Source organism: Alternaria triticimaculans, assembly GCF_023758025.1.
Source record: "Alternaria triticimaculans strain BMP 0046 chromosome Unknown scaffold_2, whole genome shotgun sequence".
In the NCBI taxonomy this organism is placed as follows: Eukaryota; Fungi; Ascomycota; class Dothideomycetes; order Pleosporales; family Pleosporaceae; genus Alternaria; species Alternaria triticimaculans.
In genome coordinates, this window is record NW_026055959.1 from 1,853,375 (window position 1) to 1,873,756 (window position 20,382).

General features: G+C 54.0%; 3 protein-coding genes across 3 annotated transcripts; 1 reads left to right on the top strand and 2 right to left on the bottom strand.

Annotated features, from left to right (window-relative positions):
• Positions 1–263: 263 nt before the first annotated feature.
• On the top strand, positions 264–2,147 carry J4E78_002277 (uncharacterized protein; the record flags this gene model as incomplete). The annotated part of the gene is made up of 3 exons (XM_049362924.1): positions 264–383; positions 438–1,131; positions 1,180–2,147. 3 exons carry the CDS (start codon positions 264–266, stop codon positions 2,145–2,147), a joined length of 1,782 nt encoding a protein of 593 aa, XP_049225516.1.
• Positions 2,148–2,472: 325 nt separating this feature from the next.
• PRF1 (peptide chain release factor 1) lies at positions 2,473–3,324 on the bottom strand (the record flags this gene model as incomplete). Its single annotated transcript, XM_049362925.1, has 6 exons — positions 2,473–2,586; positions 2,637–2,973; positions 3,034–3,101; positions 3,149–3,189; positions 3,242–3,252; positions 3,299–3,324. The coding sequence occupies 6 exons, from the start codon at positions 3,322–3,324 to the stop codon at positions 2,473–2,475; spliced, it is 597 nt and encodes a 198-aa protein (XP_049225517.1).
• Positions 3,325–6,872: 3,548 nt separating this feature from the next.
• On the bottom strand, positions 6,873–13,454 carry PKS1 (Type I Iterative PKS; the record flags this gene model as incomplete). The annotated part of the gene is made up of 3 exons (XM_049362926.1): positions 6,873–6,917; positions 6,971–13,130; positions 13,177–13,454. The coding sequence occupies 3 exons, from the start codon at positions 13,452–13,454 to the stop codon at positions 6,873–6,875; spliced, it is 6,483 nt and encodes a 2,160-aa protein (XP_049225518.1).
• Between the last annotated feature and the right edge of the window lie 6,928 nt (positions 13,455–20,382).

Consider the following 20,382-nt stretch of genomic DNA (forward strand, 5'->3'; position numbering starts at 1 on the left):
GAACATCTTGCCATCAATTCTTGGAGCACGACACGAAACCCCATTGACCGGATCGGGATACGCCGGACCAAAAGCCGAAGTCATGGTACGAGACGCGAAGTTCATAATAAGCTGCTGTGCCACAACTGACTGTTCGAGTACCTTTCTGCTGCAGCAAGTCTGGTCAGTTGCTCCGCCATTCTCTCGCTCTTCTTTTAGTAATCTTTCTTTCCCTCTTATTACTTAATACTTTCCAAGCCCAGGTGGCTTTTTTTACTACCAACATGACGTCCGGTACTGTCTCTTCCCTCGTTCTCCTCCTCTTGAGCTGTACACAGGTGTTCGCTCAAACAGGACAAACGCAACAAGTGTCTTACAACCAAGTTCTTAATCTCAATGGCGATGTAAGTAATTCATGTTTGCGAATAGCCGCAATGGCATCGGACTAATGGATGTAGATGAAACTCAACTCATTCCAATTCCCCGACCGCTCTAGGGTCGAGACATTCTCCCAGAAACAGCAGCAGATAATCGTTAATCAACAAACACCTGCCATCCCCGCCAACCAGGTCACAGGAACGACTGGTCAGTCTTTCGTCGCTGTCTCGCCGCAATCCATGATCATCAGCACAAATGGCGCTACCGATCTAGTTGGTGGCCAGATCGAGATGGCCATGACCATGCAGAACTTGCAGGGCGCTGCGGTGCAGCCGGACAACACCTATGTGGCTATGCTGTCACCCGACCGTCAGTCCTGGATGATCCAGGAGACTATGAGGAGTGTCAACACCACTGATATGACGGTCCGCATGGTCAAGCGTACTCAGATGGACGGTGAGTACATGGTTGTTGGCCGCCAGACTGTTGAAACCAACACTCTGGTCACTCCTTTCGGTAGTGATGGCAGCACCTCAGTGGCAATTCAGGGTACCGGTCTGCAAGAGAACGAGTTCCAGGATGGCTTCAGGATGTCTACCCGTGCTACTCAGCCCATGACCATGAACGTCGATGTCAAAGATGGTGTTGACTCTGGTATGCTTGCTGCTCTTCAGGGCCAGGCCCCGGTCAACGACTACCGTTACTCGGTCACAACCAACCTGGCTGCCGTCACTCCGGATCTGAACCAGCAAGTCACCGTCATTCAGATGCCCCGTAAGTCATTGTTCCTTTCATTCGCATCTGAGGCTAACAGAGATATAGTCAACCCTGTCCGTATCCAGAAGATGATGCAAGCCATGGGAGTCCCCCCTACTGGCCAGGTCGCAGTCGCAGTCGCCCAGCGCGGTGTTCTCCAGAACCCCGGAGGTGCAACAGGGAACCTCGGTGGAGCCGCTGGTGTAGCCGCTACCCAGCGCCGTGGTCTCAGCCGCGACGAGTTCAGACAGGAGGTCGCCCGCCAGATCCAACAAGGCACACCGCAGACCGTACCGCAGGGCACACAACAGGGTACACCTACCAACGGCAACAACCCTGTCGCAGCTCAGCTTCTTCTTGCGCCTACCTTCACCCCAATCCAGGCCAATGCCGTTCTCGACCAGACCAACATGCGCATTGCCGTTCCCGTCCGCCAAGTTGATGGAGAGTACATCCTTACGATGCAGATGATGGGCGGTGCGCAAGCCGCTCAGCCCGCCCAAGCCCCTCAAGCTGCCGCGCCTCAGCCTGCCGCTGCAGAGGGACAGACGCCCACTGCTGCTGAGCCTGCTACATCTTCTAGTCTGACGCCTGCCAGTGAGGCCCCCGCAGCCGCTGCTAGCCCAACCGAGCTTAAGCCAACTCCTGAGGCCGAGAAGCCAACAGCCGAAGGCGCAAAGCCAGCTGCTGAAGGAGCAAAGCCGTCCACTGAGGGTGAGAAGAAGCCATCGACCGAAGGTGAGAAGCCAGCCCTTGAAGGCTCCGCCTCAAACAGCACCTTGGCCGCCAAACCGGAGCGCCGCGCGGAGACCAAAGCCTCCAGCACTGACAAATACGGTGATGTCAAGGCCCCCAAGGGTATGATCATTATGACCATGAAGGAGGTTGACAGCATGGTTGCCGCCGTTACTTGGGGTGGCCAGGTCGCCATTACCAAGATGATGAACGAGTACGTCAAGGAGCAGACTGGCAAAGGCATGGCACCTATGAATGCTACTGAGACTGCGGCGGGTGGTGTCAAGATTACCCTCTGAGCTGGATCGATGTATGGATACGCGGTAATGCATGGGTAATGGTGGCTGTGTTCCCATGTCGAAGAGGGAAGATGGTTGTTAATAGTATCGTTAGTTGGGGCTTGATGTCCTTTCTTCCGCATGGTCGGAAGGTTTATTAGTTGTACATAAAATTGACGAACAAAAAGCGTACCTTCACGTTCTGCACGCATCTGGCTCGAAGCTGTTCATGAAGATTCTCATTGTCGCCATGGCCTTGTGTTACTGGCTTCTACATTTCGTCGCATGCGCCGCTCGGCTACATGAGCTCCCTTTCTGTGCAGTGAGAGAAGAGAGACTCTAACCCTCACTCTTTCGACGATGCACCCTTCTTCTCTTCTGTCGACTCGCCTCCCTCCCTCTCTTTCCTCCGTTGTGCAACATCCCAATTGTAAACCCGCGCGAAGGCGACCTCGAGTGTCTGTAATTGTGTCAGCTGCATACTCTCCAGACCACTTGGAGAATACGTACTGTGATCTGTTCACGTAGAAAGTCCAAGTCCTCCTCACAAGTGCCCAGACTCTGTTTCGCGGTCGACAGTTTCGATTGCAACAGCTCTTCGGCTTCGGGTATGGAGTATGAGAGCATAACGTTGGCGCCGAGCCACAGGTAGACTTCGTCGGTAGGGGGAACTTCAGCTTTGGCGTAGAGTGTGTCGTTGAGTTCGAAGGTGGTCTCGAGAGGCTTTGCGTCGTCTTTCCGCGACTTCAGGAAGCGCACTGTCTCGAGTGTCTTTTGGATGTCGGGGATCTTGTCCTTGAGACCTGCGGCTCGCCGTTGGGTGTTTTGCTGCATGAATTGGTACTTTCTGGGGCGGCGTATTAGGTATCGCTATCTATAAGGAGGTGTCTGGCTGGGTTGGGCGTACGAGATCATCTCTTTGAAGTTGTTGATAGTCTTCTCCACATCTGCGCGGTCGGTGACATAGTCCTCAACCTGCTGATGTTAGATCCACGCATTCCAAAGGCGGAGGGACTTCGAACCCGGTCTATGAAGGGCGCAACGGGTATACCGCGAGGGTTCGCTGGGAGGCTGTCAGAGATGTGTGAGCGTATCGGCGAAGTTGGGAGGCATACTTTCGGGACCACTACCAGATGATTAGCTATAGTTTGAAGAGTTGCTGCAGTACTCACCTCCCACCTTTGGCTACATCAGCCATTGCGAATTGAAATTATATGCGTCAGCGTCGTTCGCGCTGCTCGCGTTCAAGGTTTCGCGTCTCGGAGAAAATGCCCCGCTATGCCCGCGTTCCTTGGCGGGACAGCTGCCCCCTCCGCCCCTCCGCCCCTTGAGACCCCAAATCCCTCCGCCCCGCCCCAGCGTTCTTCACATCTCGCCCGTCGCCCGACCTGGCTAGCCGGCTTATGCAAGCATACCGGCCGATCTGGCTAATAATATATGATCTCACCACCTAGCATCGCTTGCATGCCACGCCCCTGCCGTACGCCTGGTACACTACTGAACGCTACACGGGTAGCACCTCGTTATCATCAGCATCAGGATTACGAAAAGACTCCATTCTCCTGGGATTCGATGGGAGAGCACGGATCCCCCTATCCGCAGCTAGCCGCCACGATAATGAGGTCGTTGTACATACAGCACGGCAGCTCGACGGCCTCGGGTTCGGTCATAATCAAGCCAACTGCCACATCTGTGGCTGGAGCTCATGCAGTACGTACCTCATCCACTGGTATCCCATGCCTCTATCGCATACACGGATAGCAAAAGGTCTAGCGCAACGGGCGGCCATACTTTCTGCCCTATGGAGACAGCAATCCGCAGCCCTGGTCGTCTCATCGAGGACTATCGAAAACTACTGCAAGGCTAACATCATGTAAGATGCGACCATCGATGCCTGTGAACTACTCAGCCAGGCAAAACCGAACCAATCGCTCCCCGTCCCGCCAACTCCTCGTCGCGCCATAAGGCTGTCGTATCGTTACAAGCCACAAACTTAATCATCGTAAAGAAAATATGGGCTGTATTACGCTCAAGGCTGCGACCAGCGGTTGCAGCCGCCACTGTTGAGTGCGCTTCAGGAATAGCTGCTTACGGCCTTGCAGATGCGCGTTCGGACCTCCTCACTATTCTCCGAGCATATCATTCTGGCGTATCCTCGCCGACCAAGCGTTTCTGCCAGCGCATTGGACCATTGCCCGTATCCTCGATGCATGCCTCCGAGTCCAATCCATTGGTCAGCGAATACTGCTACACTGTACACTGGCTAACCATTGCTTTCTTTCGTCCCGAGCTAAATACGGATTGAACAACGCAAATCCGTTCAGGACACACGGCCTAGTAGCGTTCGGGTCTTCGCAGCATGAGATCTAGTCCTGTCTCGTTAAGGCCAAGGATAGCACTTATGCTTCATGCATCAGGGTCACATCCTAGAAGTGATTATAGATCGGCAGATATGTTTCGATCGTCCGCTTCTGGAAAGCTACTGTGCATCAGAGAAGGTATTCGATATTGATCATCGTGGTGATCATCATCATTCAGCCCGCGGCGCATGCGGCGATGCAGCTGTCAGACCGGTTCTCGGGACTGCAGGTCGGATTGGCTCTGATCGACATTCCTGCTCTGGGCGTGTCTTGACTTCATGTACCCACGTCACTCTTGGTACCGTTGCAAAAGAACATCTGCAGTGAGATGGCTGAGTAGCTGGTCAGCGAGGCGCCCTGCACGTTACTGTGATGGCATGACGTGGCGGGCGCTCGCTTGCCAGCTGAGGAACGCGGGAGCGATGTGACAGCCAACTTTCCACTTGAAGCTTGACTCAGTGGCAGGGCTCAGGTAGCCCCGTAATGAATAACGTACGGTGAGATGCGGAAATCCTGCTGCCCCGCGATAGCGAACTTGAGCGCTTCCGGGGTTTTACCCAGCCTGCTTGCGGAGTTTGGAGAGTGGCAGGCGCCCGGCAACTTCGCTCCAGATACCATGTTTCCGGAAATGCACCTTGGACGCTGTGCGACGCGTGAGATCAGGGTTTATGACTGCATACATTTACTTGTGATAACAGTGTTGCAGTCACGTGAACCGGAACAGCTGAGTAGATGCTTGGCTGTTTGCGGGCAACGGGAATCGGAAGAAGGGACCACTGAAATGTTCCCAATCCGTCGCACAGCACGGTTCAGTATGCCGAGAATTAACCTGTTCTGCTCAGCTTGAAGTACATCCCCACCACAAACCTCCAAGCGAAGACGGAGGGATGCGCCGCATCCATTGAGAACAATGCGTAGGTCACCATGTGCGAAGCACGCATTTATCGGACGTCATTCACTTTGCACCGCGGCGATGCACGAAGGGTTAGCAACTCGCTAGCTTCTCGATCCGAGATGTGTAATGCGGTACCCTATAGTGGTCAAAGTATGGAACTGCAGTTCGCGACTTTCCCGTTTCGGTACCGGGCCGAAAGAACGCTGAACAACAACATAGGCATCATCAAGCTCAGTATCTTTTGCGAACCCATATTGCATCTCAATTTATGCAGGGCGCCACGAACCAGGCCCCTGATGCAGAGTCGCCAACCAAATCACCGGCCAGTCATTCAGAGCCTCGCACGTCGGTCCCGAACTTCTTCATATCCAGAAACCATGTGCAGTAGAACGCCCGCTATACGATGGCTGATCGTCCGGAGATGCAAAGATATGTTTGCAACCGCCCAACGGCGTTCCCGTCGGACCGCTGTTGCATTGCGCATGGGAAGAGACCCTTCACTGCGGACTGGGGCCATCTGGATCGTGCTAGACAAAGCTTAATCTATCTCGCATGAGCGGTTGTGTGGTTGACGGGATAACGGGTAGGTTATCGACATGTGCGATTTGAGGATCGAACATGCACGGATTTATCCGCGAGTCGGGTGGTTCGTTGTACCTGCAGCCACCTGGGTAAATAGATCAGAACACCCTTGGTCCCGGCGGAGAGAACTGTCAAAGGCGTGGCAAGACATGGATGTGGGTTGTTGGTGGGACCTGGGGTGGTTTCACGTCTACGCGGGTCTACGATCATGTACAGGGTTGATTCGGAGATGGCGCTGTCATGCAAGCAAGTAACTGGAGGTATTACATGTCGATTACATATAGGGTCGTGGGGGTGATATTTGGAATCCCAACAAATGCAGAGACCATGAGCCTGGGCTTGAGGCTCTTCATGAGACCATGGTTGTCGGACTGTGGAGCCGGAGGCAGTTCTCAGGGGTCAATGTCTTGACTGGGTGGCCGAATCTTGGGGCTATAATCAAGTCACCTATGCGAGAACAAAGAAGGCAGAGTGTGGAAGTAGCACTGAGGAAGTAGGACAAGGCGAGCAAAGCAGCACTGCCATGGTGGTGAGGCGAGGCTGAGGGTCATGAAGGGCAGACGAGGCTCATGAAGGGCAGACGAGGCAATATCACGATGCAATGAAGACCAGATGTTATGAACAAACCCTTGCCATTATGGGTAAACCAAGCATTAAGTACAGTGTAAAATCATAACGTGCGTGAACATGAGAAAAAGCGCAGCGTGTGCGTAAAGTAAAAGACAAATGAAGCCACAAGAAGGTAGAATCCCAACGCCATCAAGTCATGACAGCTTCGCCAGCGCCATGCCAAAGACAAGTAACCGAGAGCCCAACGCCAACATCTCGATATTCAACACTTGAACAAAGGAGATGCATGCAATTTGCGATATACACAAAGTCTATGAGGGAATGAATGCGAGTCAAAGCTTATAGCTTGAGACCTTGCTGGATGAGCTTGCCTAGTGTGACACCCTGATATGCTGTTAGTATGTCGTTGAGGAGATGGTAGGAGTGGAGTAACTTACGTGCTCACCCTTCATCATAGTGAAGTGGTTACCGCCCATGACGGCGTATTGGAAGTTCTCCTTGGGGAGGAGCTGTGCCCAACCGTTGTCGGAGAAATCGGTACGGTTGTTGAGCAGCCACTTCATGGGCGCTGGGTCCTCTCCCTCACCTGGGGGAGGGCGGGGGTCCTCAGGGTTGGGGCAGACACCGTCGGTGCACCAGATGGCGAGGACAGGAGGGGCGATTCTGGGGTTCATGGGCTTCGGGTCGTAGTCCTTGAGGTTCTGGATAGCGGACGCGAAGTGAGGAAGAAGCCAAGAGGGAGTACCGCCGGGCTTGCCAGTACCGAGAAGGCCTATCTGATCGAAGAAGATGTGGAGACGAGCGGGGAGAGGGTCAAGAGCGACAGGGCATGGGGCATCGATGAGAACGAGGTTCTCAACTTGCTCTCCGGAGTTGACGAGTTGCTGAGCAACCTCGTAGGCCATGACACCACCAGCGGACCATCCACCGACGATGTACGGGCCCTGAGGCTGACGACGCTTGATCTCAGAGAGATACAGGCGAGAGACACCTTCAACACCACAGCTCCACTTCTCGGGGCACTTCATGAACGGGCAGTTAAGTCCGTACACAGCCATGTCGGTAGAGATGTTGGGGATGGAGATGTAACTGGTTGCGCTGCCGGAGCCATCAGGGACCAAGAAGAACTTCTTGGTGGCGATCTTGGGGTTACCCTGAAGGAGGACAGAGGTGGCCGGGGGAAGGTGGGAGAGATCAGGAAGGGAAGCGAGCTTCTTGTTCACCTCAGCGAGTTGAGGGGGTTGGGCCGAAACCTTAGCAGCGGGTTTGGCAACCTTCGCCTGCTGCTGCGGCTTGGGGCGCATATCAAGAGCAGTCTCGATGTCTTTGATGGTGACATTGACAGTGAGAAAGTCAGCAGGAAGATCACGACCGGTAGCCTCGCGCATGGAGCCGAGAATGGTGAGACTCATGAGGGAGTCCATGCCAATGTCAGTGAGGTCGAGGTCATCGGTGATCTCAGAGACATCAACACCCATCTCTTCGGCGACAAGCTTGCGCGCGAGACTGGCGCCGGCCTCGGTGGAGGTCTTGACTTCTTCCTCGCCATCCTCGCTACCTGCTGAGCTGGCGGGTGTGTCGTCATTCTCTTCGGCAGCCTCGAATGGGGTGGAGTCGGAAGGCTCATCGGAGGTATCGGAGGAGTCGTCCTCAACAACGACAGCGCCATCGTATTGAGAGAAGTGCTTCTTCAATTCTCCGACCGTGGAGCAGTCAGTGAAGAGAGTAGAAGGAATGTCCATGTCAAGGTCCTCGCGGAACCTGGCGGAGATGGTCAGAGACAGGAGGGAATCGACACCGAGGTTCTCGAATGCAGCCTCGTCGACCAGCTCAGACATGTCGACATCGATCTCTTCAGCCACGATCTTCATGACCTTGGAGGTGACACCAGCGGGGGCGGCAGTCTTGACAGCCTTCGCGGCCTTAGCAGGCTTAGCGGCGGCTTTAGCGACAGGCTTGGCTGCCTTGGTGGCCTTGACTGGTGCAGCAGCGGGAAGCGCCTTGGGGGCAGGCTTAGCGGCAGCCTTACCGGCGGGGGCAGCAGCGGCCTTGCCAGAAGGTGGCATCATGATGTTGAGAGCGCGACGGGGGATGTTCTGGAACTTGAGGCCCATGACCATACCGATGATCTCAGCGCCGTCCATGATGTAGACATCACCGACGGAGATGTTGCCAGGAGCAGGCTGCATGCGGACGTAGGAGCGGTACTTCTTCTGGGGCGAAAGCTTTCCTGCAATCTTGATCGATCCCCATCCGTGCGAGATGTAGACGGAGTTCTCAGAGTCAAGATGGTCGGAGGCATTGACAATGAATCCCGAAAGATGTGCCAGAGAGTCGATCCAGTATGGTGAGCACAAGAACTCTCCGTCGGCCGCAGTGGTCTGGAATTGGACCTGAGCGGTGGCTTCGGTCTCCTTACCGTCAAGGATGACTTCTTCCATGCCGCGGTAGTTGTCGGCGTAAGTTACAAGGGCCTTGAAGAGCTTGTAAGCCATGCCACGGAGAACCTTGTGGGCGGCACCAGTCTGGAGCTTCTGCTCGAGGCTGTTGATCTGAGCTTGCACCATGTACTGAATGCGACCCCACTCTTCCTTCCAGGCGTCGATGGACTCGTACTTGACGATACCGACAGCATGCTCAGCAAGGACCTTGGAGCCATCGGCAGAGACAGTGCGGAAGGTAATCTGGACTTGATCAGTCTCTAGATCTGCGTTACCCTCAATCTGCAAGTGCTGGCCACTGGCTGGAGGAGGGTACTGAGGAATAAGGGTCTTGGTGACCTCCATGGAGCAGACGTTGAGGCCAGGAGTGGCGGTGCCAGGACGAAGCTGCTGGTAGAGATAGTCCGCGACAGTCATGGCCTGGTCAGCGTAGAGAGAAGAAGGCGTAAGAGGTGTACCATTGACCTGATGACCAGTGATGGTGGCCTTCAGCTTGGGGTCAGAAAGATCTGACTGTACGACGACAGTACCAGAGTTGGCGTGGAGCTCTTCCCGAACGATCTTGTGGCAGGAGGTAGTGGACAACTTGGATGGAGCATCCATAGCTGGCGCAGCCTCAATGGCCTTGACGGCGGTGGGAGCTTCAAGGACCTCGCCCTTGGTAAGGGTCCAGTTGTTGTGGTAGTCGAGCCAGTACTTCTTGGAGTCGAAAGCGTATGTGGGAAGAGTGTACATCTCATGTGCATCATTGAACTTCCTGTGGTACTCGTTGAAGTCGACGTAGACACCAGCAAGGTAGAGGGTAGTGATGCTGTTGGAGAGAGTCTTCCACGGGTCCTCGTTGCGGCGGAGAGATCCAGCTGCGACAGGTGCTCCACCAAGGGAAGACTTCACCATGCCACTGCAGACAGGATGAGCACCGACTTCGAGCCAGGCAGTCTTAGCATCGAAGAGCTTGTCATTCTGACCAGTCGTGAGAGCGGTCCAGAAGTTGACAGTCTCACGGGCGTGGCGGGCCAGGTAATCCGGACCAATGATGCCAGCCTCGCGGATGATCTCGCCAGTGAGAGGCGACATGACCGGAACGACGGGGGCGTTGAAGGTGACAGATGCAGCTGCGGCCTTGAACTTCTCGAGGATGGGCTCGACCTGGGCTGAGTGGAACGCGAAAGGAACGTTCAGCTTCGTGGCCTTGAAGCCCTTGGATGCGAGCGCCTCGTTAGTGGAGTCTACCAGATCAACGGTGCCACAGAGAACAGTCTCTTCGGGACCGTTCATGCAGGCGATCTCAGTCATCTTATCTCCGAGAGCGGCGGTGATAGCTTCAACGCTGCCCTTGACGGCAAGCATGCCGTGAGTGTTGGCAGTGCACTCCTGTTCGAGGAGTTGAGCACGACGACCGACGAGGAGAACCATGTCGCTGGCAGAGATGACGCCGGCAACGTGAAGAGCAGCGTATTCACCGAGACTGTGACCAATGACAGCTACTGGCTTGACGCCCCAAGAGGCCCACATGCGAGCGAGGGCAACCTGAATGCAAGCCATACCAAGCTGGACGACGACCGGAGAAAGAGTCGCGACGTCCGTACCTGTCAAGAGAGGAAGGATGGATGGAAGGTCATGCATGCGGGCAACCTTGTCGAGCTGATCGATGTCGATCCTGAAGGTCTCGAGATCTTCGTAAAGCTTTTGACCGAGACCTGTGTACTGGGATCCTTGACCAGTGAAGGTGAAGGCAGTCTTGGTGGGAACCATGGGAAGGGGGCTGTAGGTGTCCTTAATCTGAGCCTGGAGACTGTCCTTGACCTTGGAAATGTCGGACACACAGAATGCGACGCGGTAGTTGTGCTGAATGCGGCGAGCAGTGGTGGTGTATGCCAGGCTGGGGAGAGTGACAGAGGGAGTCTCATCGAGGAATTGCATCAGGTTGTTGATGTTCTTCTTGAGCGAGGAGATGGACCTGGCGCTGACAGTCACCATGTGCATGGTGCGGGGGTCAACACCCTTGGGGGCCTCAGGAAGAGGCGCATCCTCAAGGATGACGGCAGTGTTACCACCGGCAGCGGAGAAGTTGTTCAAGAAGATCTTGCGCTTCTCAGCACCGTTGCGGGGCCATGGAACTTGGGTGGTCGAGATGTGGACATTGCGCTGGCCGAGATCCTTGGGGAAAGTCTTGTTCATGACACCCTTGATACCAACATTGGCAGGAATGGCGTTCTTCTTCATCATCATCAAGACCTTGACCAAGGAGTTGATACCAGAGGCAGCTTCTCCGTGACCAATGTTAGCCTTGATCGCACCCAAATGGAGGGTTTGTTCAGGGCGACGCTGGCGGTGGCGGGGTGCAAAGGCGTTGGTGACGGAAGTCATCTCGATACCGTCACCGGCCTGAGTACCAGTTCCGTGCATCTCAACGTAGCTGATGTCATGAGCATCGACACCGGCGTTGGAGAGGACCTTGTTGTAAAGGTACTCCTGCGCTCCGGCGTGGGGATGGGTGATGGACACAGCCTCAGCGCTGTGGTTGGTAGCGGCGCCAAGAATACATCCGAGGATGTTGTCCTTGTCGGCAATGGCGTCTTCGTAGCGCTTGAGCACCACTGAACCACAACCATCACCACGGCAGTAACCATCGGCGTCGTTGTCATAAGTCTTGCAGCTGCCAGTCTTCGACAAGAACTGGCCCTTGCTGAGACCGGAGAAAATGTCGGGGTTGGTAAGGACGTTCAGACCTCCAGCACAAGCGGTGTCGCAGTCACCAGCCCAAAGCGAAGTGCAGGCAAGCTGGATGGCAGCGAGCGAAGACGAACAGGCAGTGTCAACGCTGTAGGATGGGCCGGAGAACTTGAAGTAGTAGTTGATGCGACCGGGCGCGAAGGCGCGCACACCACCAGTGATGAAGTAGGTGTCAATGTTCTCAGCTGCGTTGATCTCACGCCAATCGTCGGAAGTCTGACCGTAGAAGGTACCGATGCGCTCGAGCTTCGTCGACGGGGTGCGGTTGGGAACGTATCCAGACATCTCGAGAGCCTCGTATGCGGTGGTAAGGGCAAGACGGCCCATAGGGTCAGTCTGGGCAGCCTCACGAGGAGACATGTTGAAGAAGCGGGGGTCGAATAGACCAGGCTCATCGATGAAGCAACCGAAGGGCGTGTGGCTCTTGTTCTTGCCCTTGCCAGTAGGATCGCAGTGAGCCTTTGCGTCGAAACGATCCGAAGGCACCTCGCGATGGACGTCGAGACCCTTCTCGAGGAGGTCCCAGAGTGCATCAGGGTTGGCAGCACCGGGGAAACGACCCGACATGCCAACGATGGCGATCTTGTCATTTTGGGTGCGACCGCGGCTGTCATGCTCAGCGGCCACCCAGGAAGTGTGATCGCGGGCTGTGACCGATGACTGTCCACCACTCTTCAGCGCGGAAACAAGGCTGTTCGTGATGGAAGTGACACCGATAGCGGATACGGAGCAGTCTTGGCTAGATGTAGCAGTGACCTGAGACACAACCTCAGAGAGCAAGTTGTCCCATCGAACTGACTCAACAAGGATCTCGCTGAGCGCAGTTCGGATGAGGTCCAATGTGCTGGTGGCAGTGTGGCACTCTCCGGTAGAAGCGGAGTGCACCAGAGAAAGCGGACGGAATTGCTGCAAATGCCTGGTAGCATCCTTGTCGAGAATCTGGTCGATATCGGCCTCAGTGTAAAGGTGGGCAGCATGGTAGGGAGCGTAAACCGGGATGGATACCCGAGTGCAGCCCTTGAAGGCGTCACTCTGGAGCAGGCGCTTGGTGGTGGAGGGCGGGCCGCTGATGGTCAGAGCCATGGTGCTAACGGCGCTAATGTAGGCTTGCGCCAAGGTCGGTATCCGCTGCTCCTGGTGGAACGCAGTAATTGCGTCTTTGGCGGCCTTCTCGGAAATGCTAGTCACGATGGTGGACCATGTCTCCTTGGGAACAGGAGTCTGCTCTAGCGCCTCCTTTGCGGCACCAACGACGGTGCCGGTGCGGAAAGCGATGCGGACGGCCTCAATGGCGAGGGGAAGAAGCTCGCTCAGGGATCGCGCGGAGGCAACAACAGATCCTGCGAGCAGACCAGTGCAAAGACCGACTACTCGTGTGTTTGCCGGGTTCTTCAGGTCTGAGGGATTCTCGGCATAGTATCTAGACAGTTAGCATAGTTGGCTATGATGCGCAGGTAGGTACTGACCCAATGTAGTGCGACAGCTGCGCAATGGTGACCATGCAGCTCTCTAGCTGAGGAACCTTCAGTCCCTTAGCATAGTATGCTTCGATAAGATCCCATGTTGTCAGAAAGTTGGGAATTTGATCTCGCTGTGTTCGTGGCAGCTTCTGCACCTCTTCGCGGACTACTTGACTGACTCTGTCGAGAAAGCTCGTCAGGGTCGAGTTGTTCTTCCAGGTGCAGGCCTTCCGCAGGAGCGGGTACTGGTCGGCGGTTTGGTCTCCGAAGATGAGGACGTTCATGATGGCAAGGGTATAAAAGAATTAATAAAAAGTTGGAAAAATAGTAGAAGTTAGTGCCGTATAAGGCAAAAGATCCTCACTGAAGGAGGATGTGGTGGTCGATGGATGGACTTCAAGGTTGAGGTATGGCAAGGGTATTCGATGGAGAATGGAACTCTGATCCAGTAGAGAAGTATGGTACTTGGTGTCTGGGTAGTGGCCCAAGAAACTGGATGAGAATGGATGGGATTGAAAGTCTCTTGGGTCTCGAGGTGCTCCTATATGTATAGGACTAGGAGGGGATGATAGGCGTAAGATGTCAAGAAGGTGGTCAGGGCGTGAATCGCGCGATGACAAGCACAGTGGATGCCGGATCTGTAACATCCATGTATTGCGGAACGAAGTACTGCAGAAACATATTGACGTGAGAGCGAGAGTGGACCGCGGACCACTTCCTGTCTTGGATAGTCCAGCCATGCTCCGAGGGTTAATGGCGTGCAGGTGCCGGGTATGTCGCCGAGTGCCTCCATACCTATTGATAGATGGCGCATGCTAAGTGTGGAGACCAGCGGCTGAGGTATTGAGCCAATGCGTCGCGGATGATAGCAAACATGAGACGTGGGGACCTGGATAGTAGGGGCGCTGTCTCAAATTCGGGGTTAGTGTGTCGGATCCCCTCCCATAAGCCGGGGTCGATAGACATGGCGTCCGTGGGTTCTACTATCAATTACAGCATCTTCCAAGCGAGTTCAGGCTTAGGTGTATGCAGTCAGGATGAATTGATGATGGTAAAGTCGACATGTCGAAGCTGTTCGCAGCAAACCCTGTCGATGTCCATGCTTAGTACTACAGGCACCAAGCAACTGTTGGGTCTGTAAGTCTACCAGGTTCCTCGTGGTGTATCCGTGTCATGCCCTCGTGGCTAATTGTGTTGTTCGGGTCGTCGACACGTTGAACCGAAGTATACCAAGCGATGCTAGGCCAAACCATGGTGTTGATAAGCCAGGAGGCAATATGATACGGCTGCGGATACCAGAAGCTACCGAATCTCAGTCAGCGTCTCGTCAAGCATGCGCCAAATAGAGTGGTTCCACAGCGTTGCAGACGTCAATCAAGCTTCTGGAGTCCCCGCTCGGACTCGTACCTAGGTGGAGGTACTTGCTGGTAAGGGCTAGCAGGAGGCAAGGCCCACGTCTCGGAAACTGGAAGTCGCATACTCGCACAGAGATCGTCGGAGCGCCAGCTCATCGGGCTGGCCTATTCGGGTTGGTCTGCGAATAAACACATAGGGCAAAACCATTCTTTGGGAGAAAAGTGGATGTTTGACCATGGTGGGGTCTAGGCGTCCAAGCCATCAGCCACACAGTGAGCGCCGTTGACGAACTGCTCGGTGTATCTGCATGGCGCTCTCCCAGTGCGGAATCAGATCGCTGTAGGCTGAGGGATCTTCTTGCTGCGTGTACTACAGTCAGCTCAACTCAGATTCCGGTGTCCCTGTTATCGGCGCCACAGGCGGTAGTCCGGGCGTATAAGGTAGAGCACCCAGTCTAGAGATTACTAGGGTATCTCTGAGCACATCACGGCAGATCCGGGCGGTCCTCGCTTGTTTCCGTGCGTCTCCTGGCGTTGGGTCGTGGTCGAAACGAACGGACTGCAAGCTCGGACGGACGTCGTGAGAACGCGGTCGCGAGGCGTGACGTCCCCTGTAGCATCAATGGGGACTGGCTGGAGGCTGTTGATGAGCTTCGTGGCGCGGCTGGGCCACCCGCGACAGCGTTATCGAGCGTGCTAGAGATGAGCGTGTTCGTGATTACGAGGTGACGTTCATCACGGAGAGCGGAGAACCGAATAAGCAAATCCGCCAACGATCGACGGTGCGTTTTCTGCCATCCCTCACCGCCGCCCACACGTGTCGCCCGCTACCCAGCCACACCTGGCCAACCGTCTGCCACGCCTGTCCCTGACAGCAGCCAGATGCATACCGTCGTGCGAGACTTCATGTTTGACGCTGAGAATAGAACCTCACTTTGTGGATCTCGTTTTGCTACTCTGCGAAACGCGACGGTATGTGGAGTTCGTTCGCGTCGCGAATCGCGTAGCCAATCGCATGTATTGCGAGGCGCAAAGTTAAATCGCCCTGGGTGCTTCGAGAAGCCCTGAAATGGTTCCTCTCGACTCACGTTTCACGCTCTCTTCGACGCCCCAAAAGGACCATCGACTCTGTTTGGCACCATGTCGCAGATTATATCGAGTGGTGCTAGGCGCTCAGGTCACTTTTCCTTTTCTACAAGACGCTTTTTCCCCTTTCAGCACATACCCACCGCATCTCCTTCTCTTTTCTTCATTGGAGTTACTTTTCCCCCGCTGCATTGATAGCAGCACTCAGGAACGGCACGTACCCGCGTATAAACACCAACAGCATGAAAAAAGGGGTACAGTGCATGTGATGCAGTTCCACTTCCAATGGTACCTATACTATCAAGTGTCAAACCCAGCTACATACTCTTGATGCGCGCTGCTAGTCCGAGAACATTCCCTTCTGCTAGCGACCGAAGAGTCGCCAGGTGTATCCTGCAGAGCATGGACTTGGTCAACAGCTCTCTCAACAACTACAGGCGAGCATGTGATAGATGCCCGTGTGCTCGCAGGCTATCAGCCAGCTGTTCTACACATTAGCACCGTCGACAGATGCACCACGCACGCTGCAGCTGTAGCGCCGGCCCCACGTCGACCAAAGTTCTTGTCCGGATACATGCAGCGGTACATTGTTGAGAAGAAGGTCCCAACTTTACACGTATCTCTCCACCGTAGAACTAGTCTTGACTGTTAATTTCCCTACCGCCACTACTTCAAGATGCATGATGCTCACAGCAGCAGCCGGATGCTGCACCGATTATGCGTAGCGGGATCAGTATCCACCACAGCCCTTGTCGTGAAAGCAGACTACGGACTGCCATCAACCGATCCTGCAATGCAGCTTGTGGGTATATGCTTGACAGACTTTGCTTACAGCTGGCATCGACTCAATGCCGCAACAGTGATCAACGCGCTCGCCAAATCGTGGCCTCATACAATCATCATCTCGAAGATCGCGACCAGCTTAGACATCTCATATGGACAATTGGTGGGACAGTCCGGAACGTTTGTGTTAGCGTAACGGGAAACGTACAGGGCTCCGTCTGGCCTCATGTCAAGCTCAGCAAATCCCGAAGCAATATTGATGCACACGGGAAGTAAAGGCGGAAGTTAGGAAGAAGCTCGGAAAGGGGCAGTACATTGCGGTATTTGTCCATGTGCCAGTAAGCAAAACTCATCGCTTTGAGGTTAGAAAGTCTCGTGCTCAAAGATATCTTCATCTCGTGACCAGCCGTGCCGGAACCGACTCACTCTTCAAGCCCGTTCGACGACGACTCCAGATAGGCGTTAGATCCTTGCCGTAGCTGGCTAACCCCGCCACCACTGGGAGCATCATCGAAGACTTAGTGCTTCCTCGCTATCTCAACGCAACAAGTTCCCCAAGCGAGGCAATATTCGTCTAGTTCGACGACTAACGGGCCGTAGAGGTGACAAGGGCGGGCCGAAGGCAACGGCAAGATCGATGATGCGAGCATTTTGTGTGCAACCCATACAGTCGACACACGCATCTATCAGCCTGGCTGTTTTGGAGCCAGAAACCAGTCCAAATCAACGAAGCGTAAGCATCTGACGACAACAGGCATCATCAATGTCGAAGGATTCCATAATCCAGGTCTCGAAGGTCAGATCTGGCACAACGACACTCCGTAGTTTGTTCTAGCGCGCGGAGCTTTCTTCCGCGATCAGCGAACACCCCACGAGAAGACATGGGAACGAGCTGCAGCATCGTTAGCGCCCCTTTTATCCAAGTGCAGCAAGTGCCAGCGGCTAAAGCGATCGCTTAGGATCCGCTTGATCTTGGTTGGATCTTGAAACAATAGCGTGGCGGCGAATGACGACGAGGCTTAGCGCACCTTCGCGCCGGACCGTTGCTTCAATAGCAAGATCCAGAATCACCGATATCAGTAATTTTGCCTCAAACGCAGGGACGGTGTTAGGGCATGGTTTCCAAGGTTTGCTGTAGATTATTTTACTGCTGCGAGGCTGATCGTGTCTGCGACCATCGCTAACGACCTCGGGTAGCTCTGGATAACGTATCCCACAAGCACTTAATGCACTAAACGTCCAAAGGAGGGACTGCCTGCAATTGCATGGATAATGGGAATGAATGATGTTCTCGATGCCCACACAAAGTCATTCTGCAAGTCACTGAGACTTACTCGTTGACTGTCCAACAATTAAATCCACTTCGTCACGTCATGACAGCCTATAACCATAGTCTTGCACAGTGCCAAAGATCGCCAGAATATGAGTCGCATCCATGTGAAGAGACAATTGTTACGTGCTATCTTGCATTAGTTCAAAGCAAAACCTCTCGAAATCAGACACCGAATTTCCTCCACGGAGACCGAGAATCCCATGATGAAAGCTCTTCTCCATCCACAGCGGCTTTGATAGCCGTCTATCACAGTCCGAACCGATCCCAGCATAGGGTGGGGCCGCTGTACAAGTAGGCATACGCCCGACCCCTTCCATTGAGTTACTATCGGTCATGATAATAACAAGATTGGGCAAAGTCACATGGGTAATGGTGGAGAGCTTTAATGGAGAAGCGTTGCGTTCGGAGTGGGTCATCATGTTCTGAAGGCTATGTGCTAGAATCCGAGGCTGCAAGTAGTTGTAATTGCATATTCAGTGACGATATAGACCATCAAGCCGGTGCACAGTGGAGTTGTGAGTTCCTTCCGGGTTTCATCGGCGACCGAAAGATTTCCCGCACCTAGATGCCAACAAAGGTGTAGAATTTCGGTGTTACAATGGGACGAAGAATCCAACTACAAACTTTTTGTAAGACCTTTTCCAGGGTTAGCAGTACTTTTGCTCTCCGTATGTCAATATTCGACGCCATAATGCGAAGGATGATTGCCAGTTCCACATGCTTGAATATTTTTAGGCGCTGCAACGTGGCTAGGTATCTAGGTGGCTATCTGGTTGTTCAAGAGCAACGGGAACAGCACATTTAGATCACGGTGTAACATATACACGACGCCGTCATAGACCTACTGTAGTTCAGTCAGCAGCTCCTAGAGTGTTGATGCGGACTGAATTGAGCCTTTCCAAGCATCACTACTCCCTTGTTGTGTCCAAAAGGAGGCTTGTCACGAAAAGCGCATGTACACAGCATTTTCGTCAGGCCGTACATCGTGAGAATGCATGAGCCATCTCACCGCTGCATCGTGAGGCAAGTCGAATAGTGAGTGATCACCGTGCTTGTAGCACTGTGGGCTTTATTCATTTCTAGTGTAAATCGTCTTCATGAGTCTTCAGACATTATCGTGCCGTAGCGACGCTGCATGCAACGCTTTCAAGGTCCGATGCTTGTACTACCCGATCTGGTATCACGGTACGGCATCCATCGACTGCATCATGACGCCTTCGACCCCTCGGGCGGACCTTCTGTGCCATGGAATTCTGAGACCCGTGGACAGTTCGTAGCACCGTGTGCTCAAGGGAAGCCACGCGCGTGAGCACTGAGCCACGTTGAAGCTATGCATCAAATCTCGTGGTGCATAATCTAGCTCGTTACACGACTTGAAGTCATGGTCGTGCGAGCGCAAGTAGCGGCGTTTGACAGCGGCTCATCATCTCCGTCAGACTGCGGAACAAGCGATGGTTTTGATACCTATAGGTACGATGCAGGGTCTGCTCTGGCTTCACAAATCTGTGTAATGGTTTCAATACCGCGTAACTTTCGGTGCCTCGGTATGCTTGGAATGTGAACGCGGACACGATCATCCTACAATCAACCATCCGGAACGCTGCTCCGTTGCATGCGAAGCCACATCAGATGTCGTGGTACTGCCTGTCGCCAGCAATATGACCCCGGGCTCTGGACTCGATGGACAATGGAGCATGCTACCGCAGCACCTCGCGTGTTCTTCTTGATTCTGGGATAGGCAAGTTTGGCTTCGGCATGATGTTCGTGTTACTATAGTGATGAGTACACTCCTGATATAGCAAACGGGGCAAGGATGTAGGCGACTCGGTAAACCCGTTCGCAGCCCTGATTTAGTACATTGCACATTCGCATCGCAGGCCGCTTGCGAGATTGTGACTGCCTGGGGATCCGGATTTTTCATGCGCGCACATTACGGGATAAATGCAATGAAAGGGAGAAGAACGCAAGTAAGACAATATACGTACTGGAGCCGCAGTCGGCAAAGTTGGCTCATCGACAAATCATGGATAGAAATTGAGAATTTAGATTGCGCGACCATCAGAGACAAGTACCGACCCGGCGAGGCCCTCTCGGTCCGCTTTCCAGGAGCCGCGTTTGAGGGTAAAAGCGTGATACGAGGATTTCGCTTCCGCTGCACTGGTGCAGTCCCTGCTGATAAAGAAGTATAGCAGACAAGAACAGCCACAATCATATAAACCGCTTACTGCACCTGAATACCATATCTTCAAGCGATTAAGATAGCGACTGCATGACAGCGTAAGGATCGCGAGTTGAGGATAATGCGTCGTCCGAGATAAGGCATGTACTTAATCTAGCATAAAACCGTGGCGTGATACCGTGAGGCTGTAATGTAATCTTGCTCCCTTGAGAATCACGGCCAGCTCACTTACCATCGTCTACGACCATGCGTTTAAGTAGGCATGATCTACCCACGATAGGCCGCAGCTTGTATACTAATCTTCCCTTTGAACACAGATCTAGACTCGCTCTTTCCAACGGATATGGCAAGAAGATTTTTCGTCTGCGCTAGAGAGCGCTCGCGACTAGAAGATCAACCTCAGTTGTGCCAGATCCAGCTCGCAGCTGACCTGCTTCGCTGAGATGGCAACCATATGGGTGGGATGGATTGTCGCG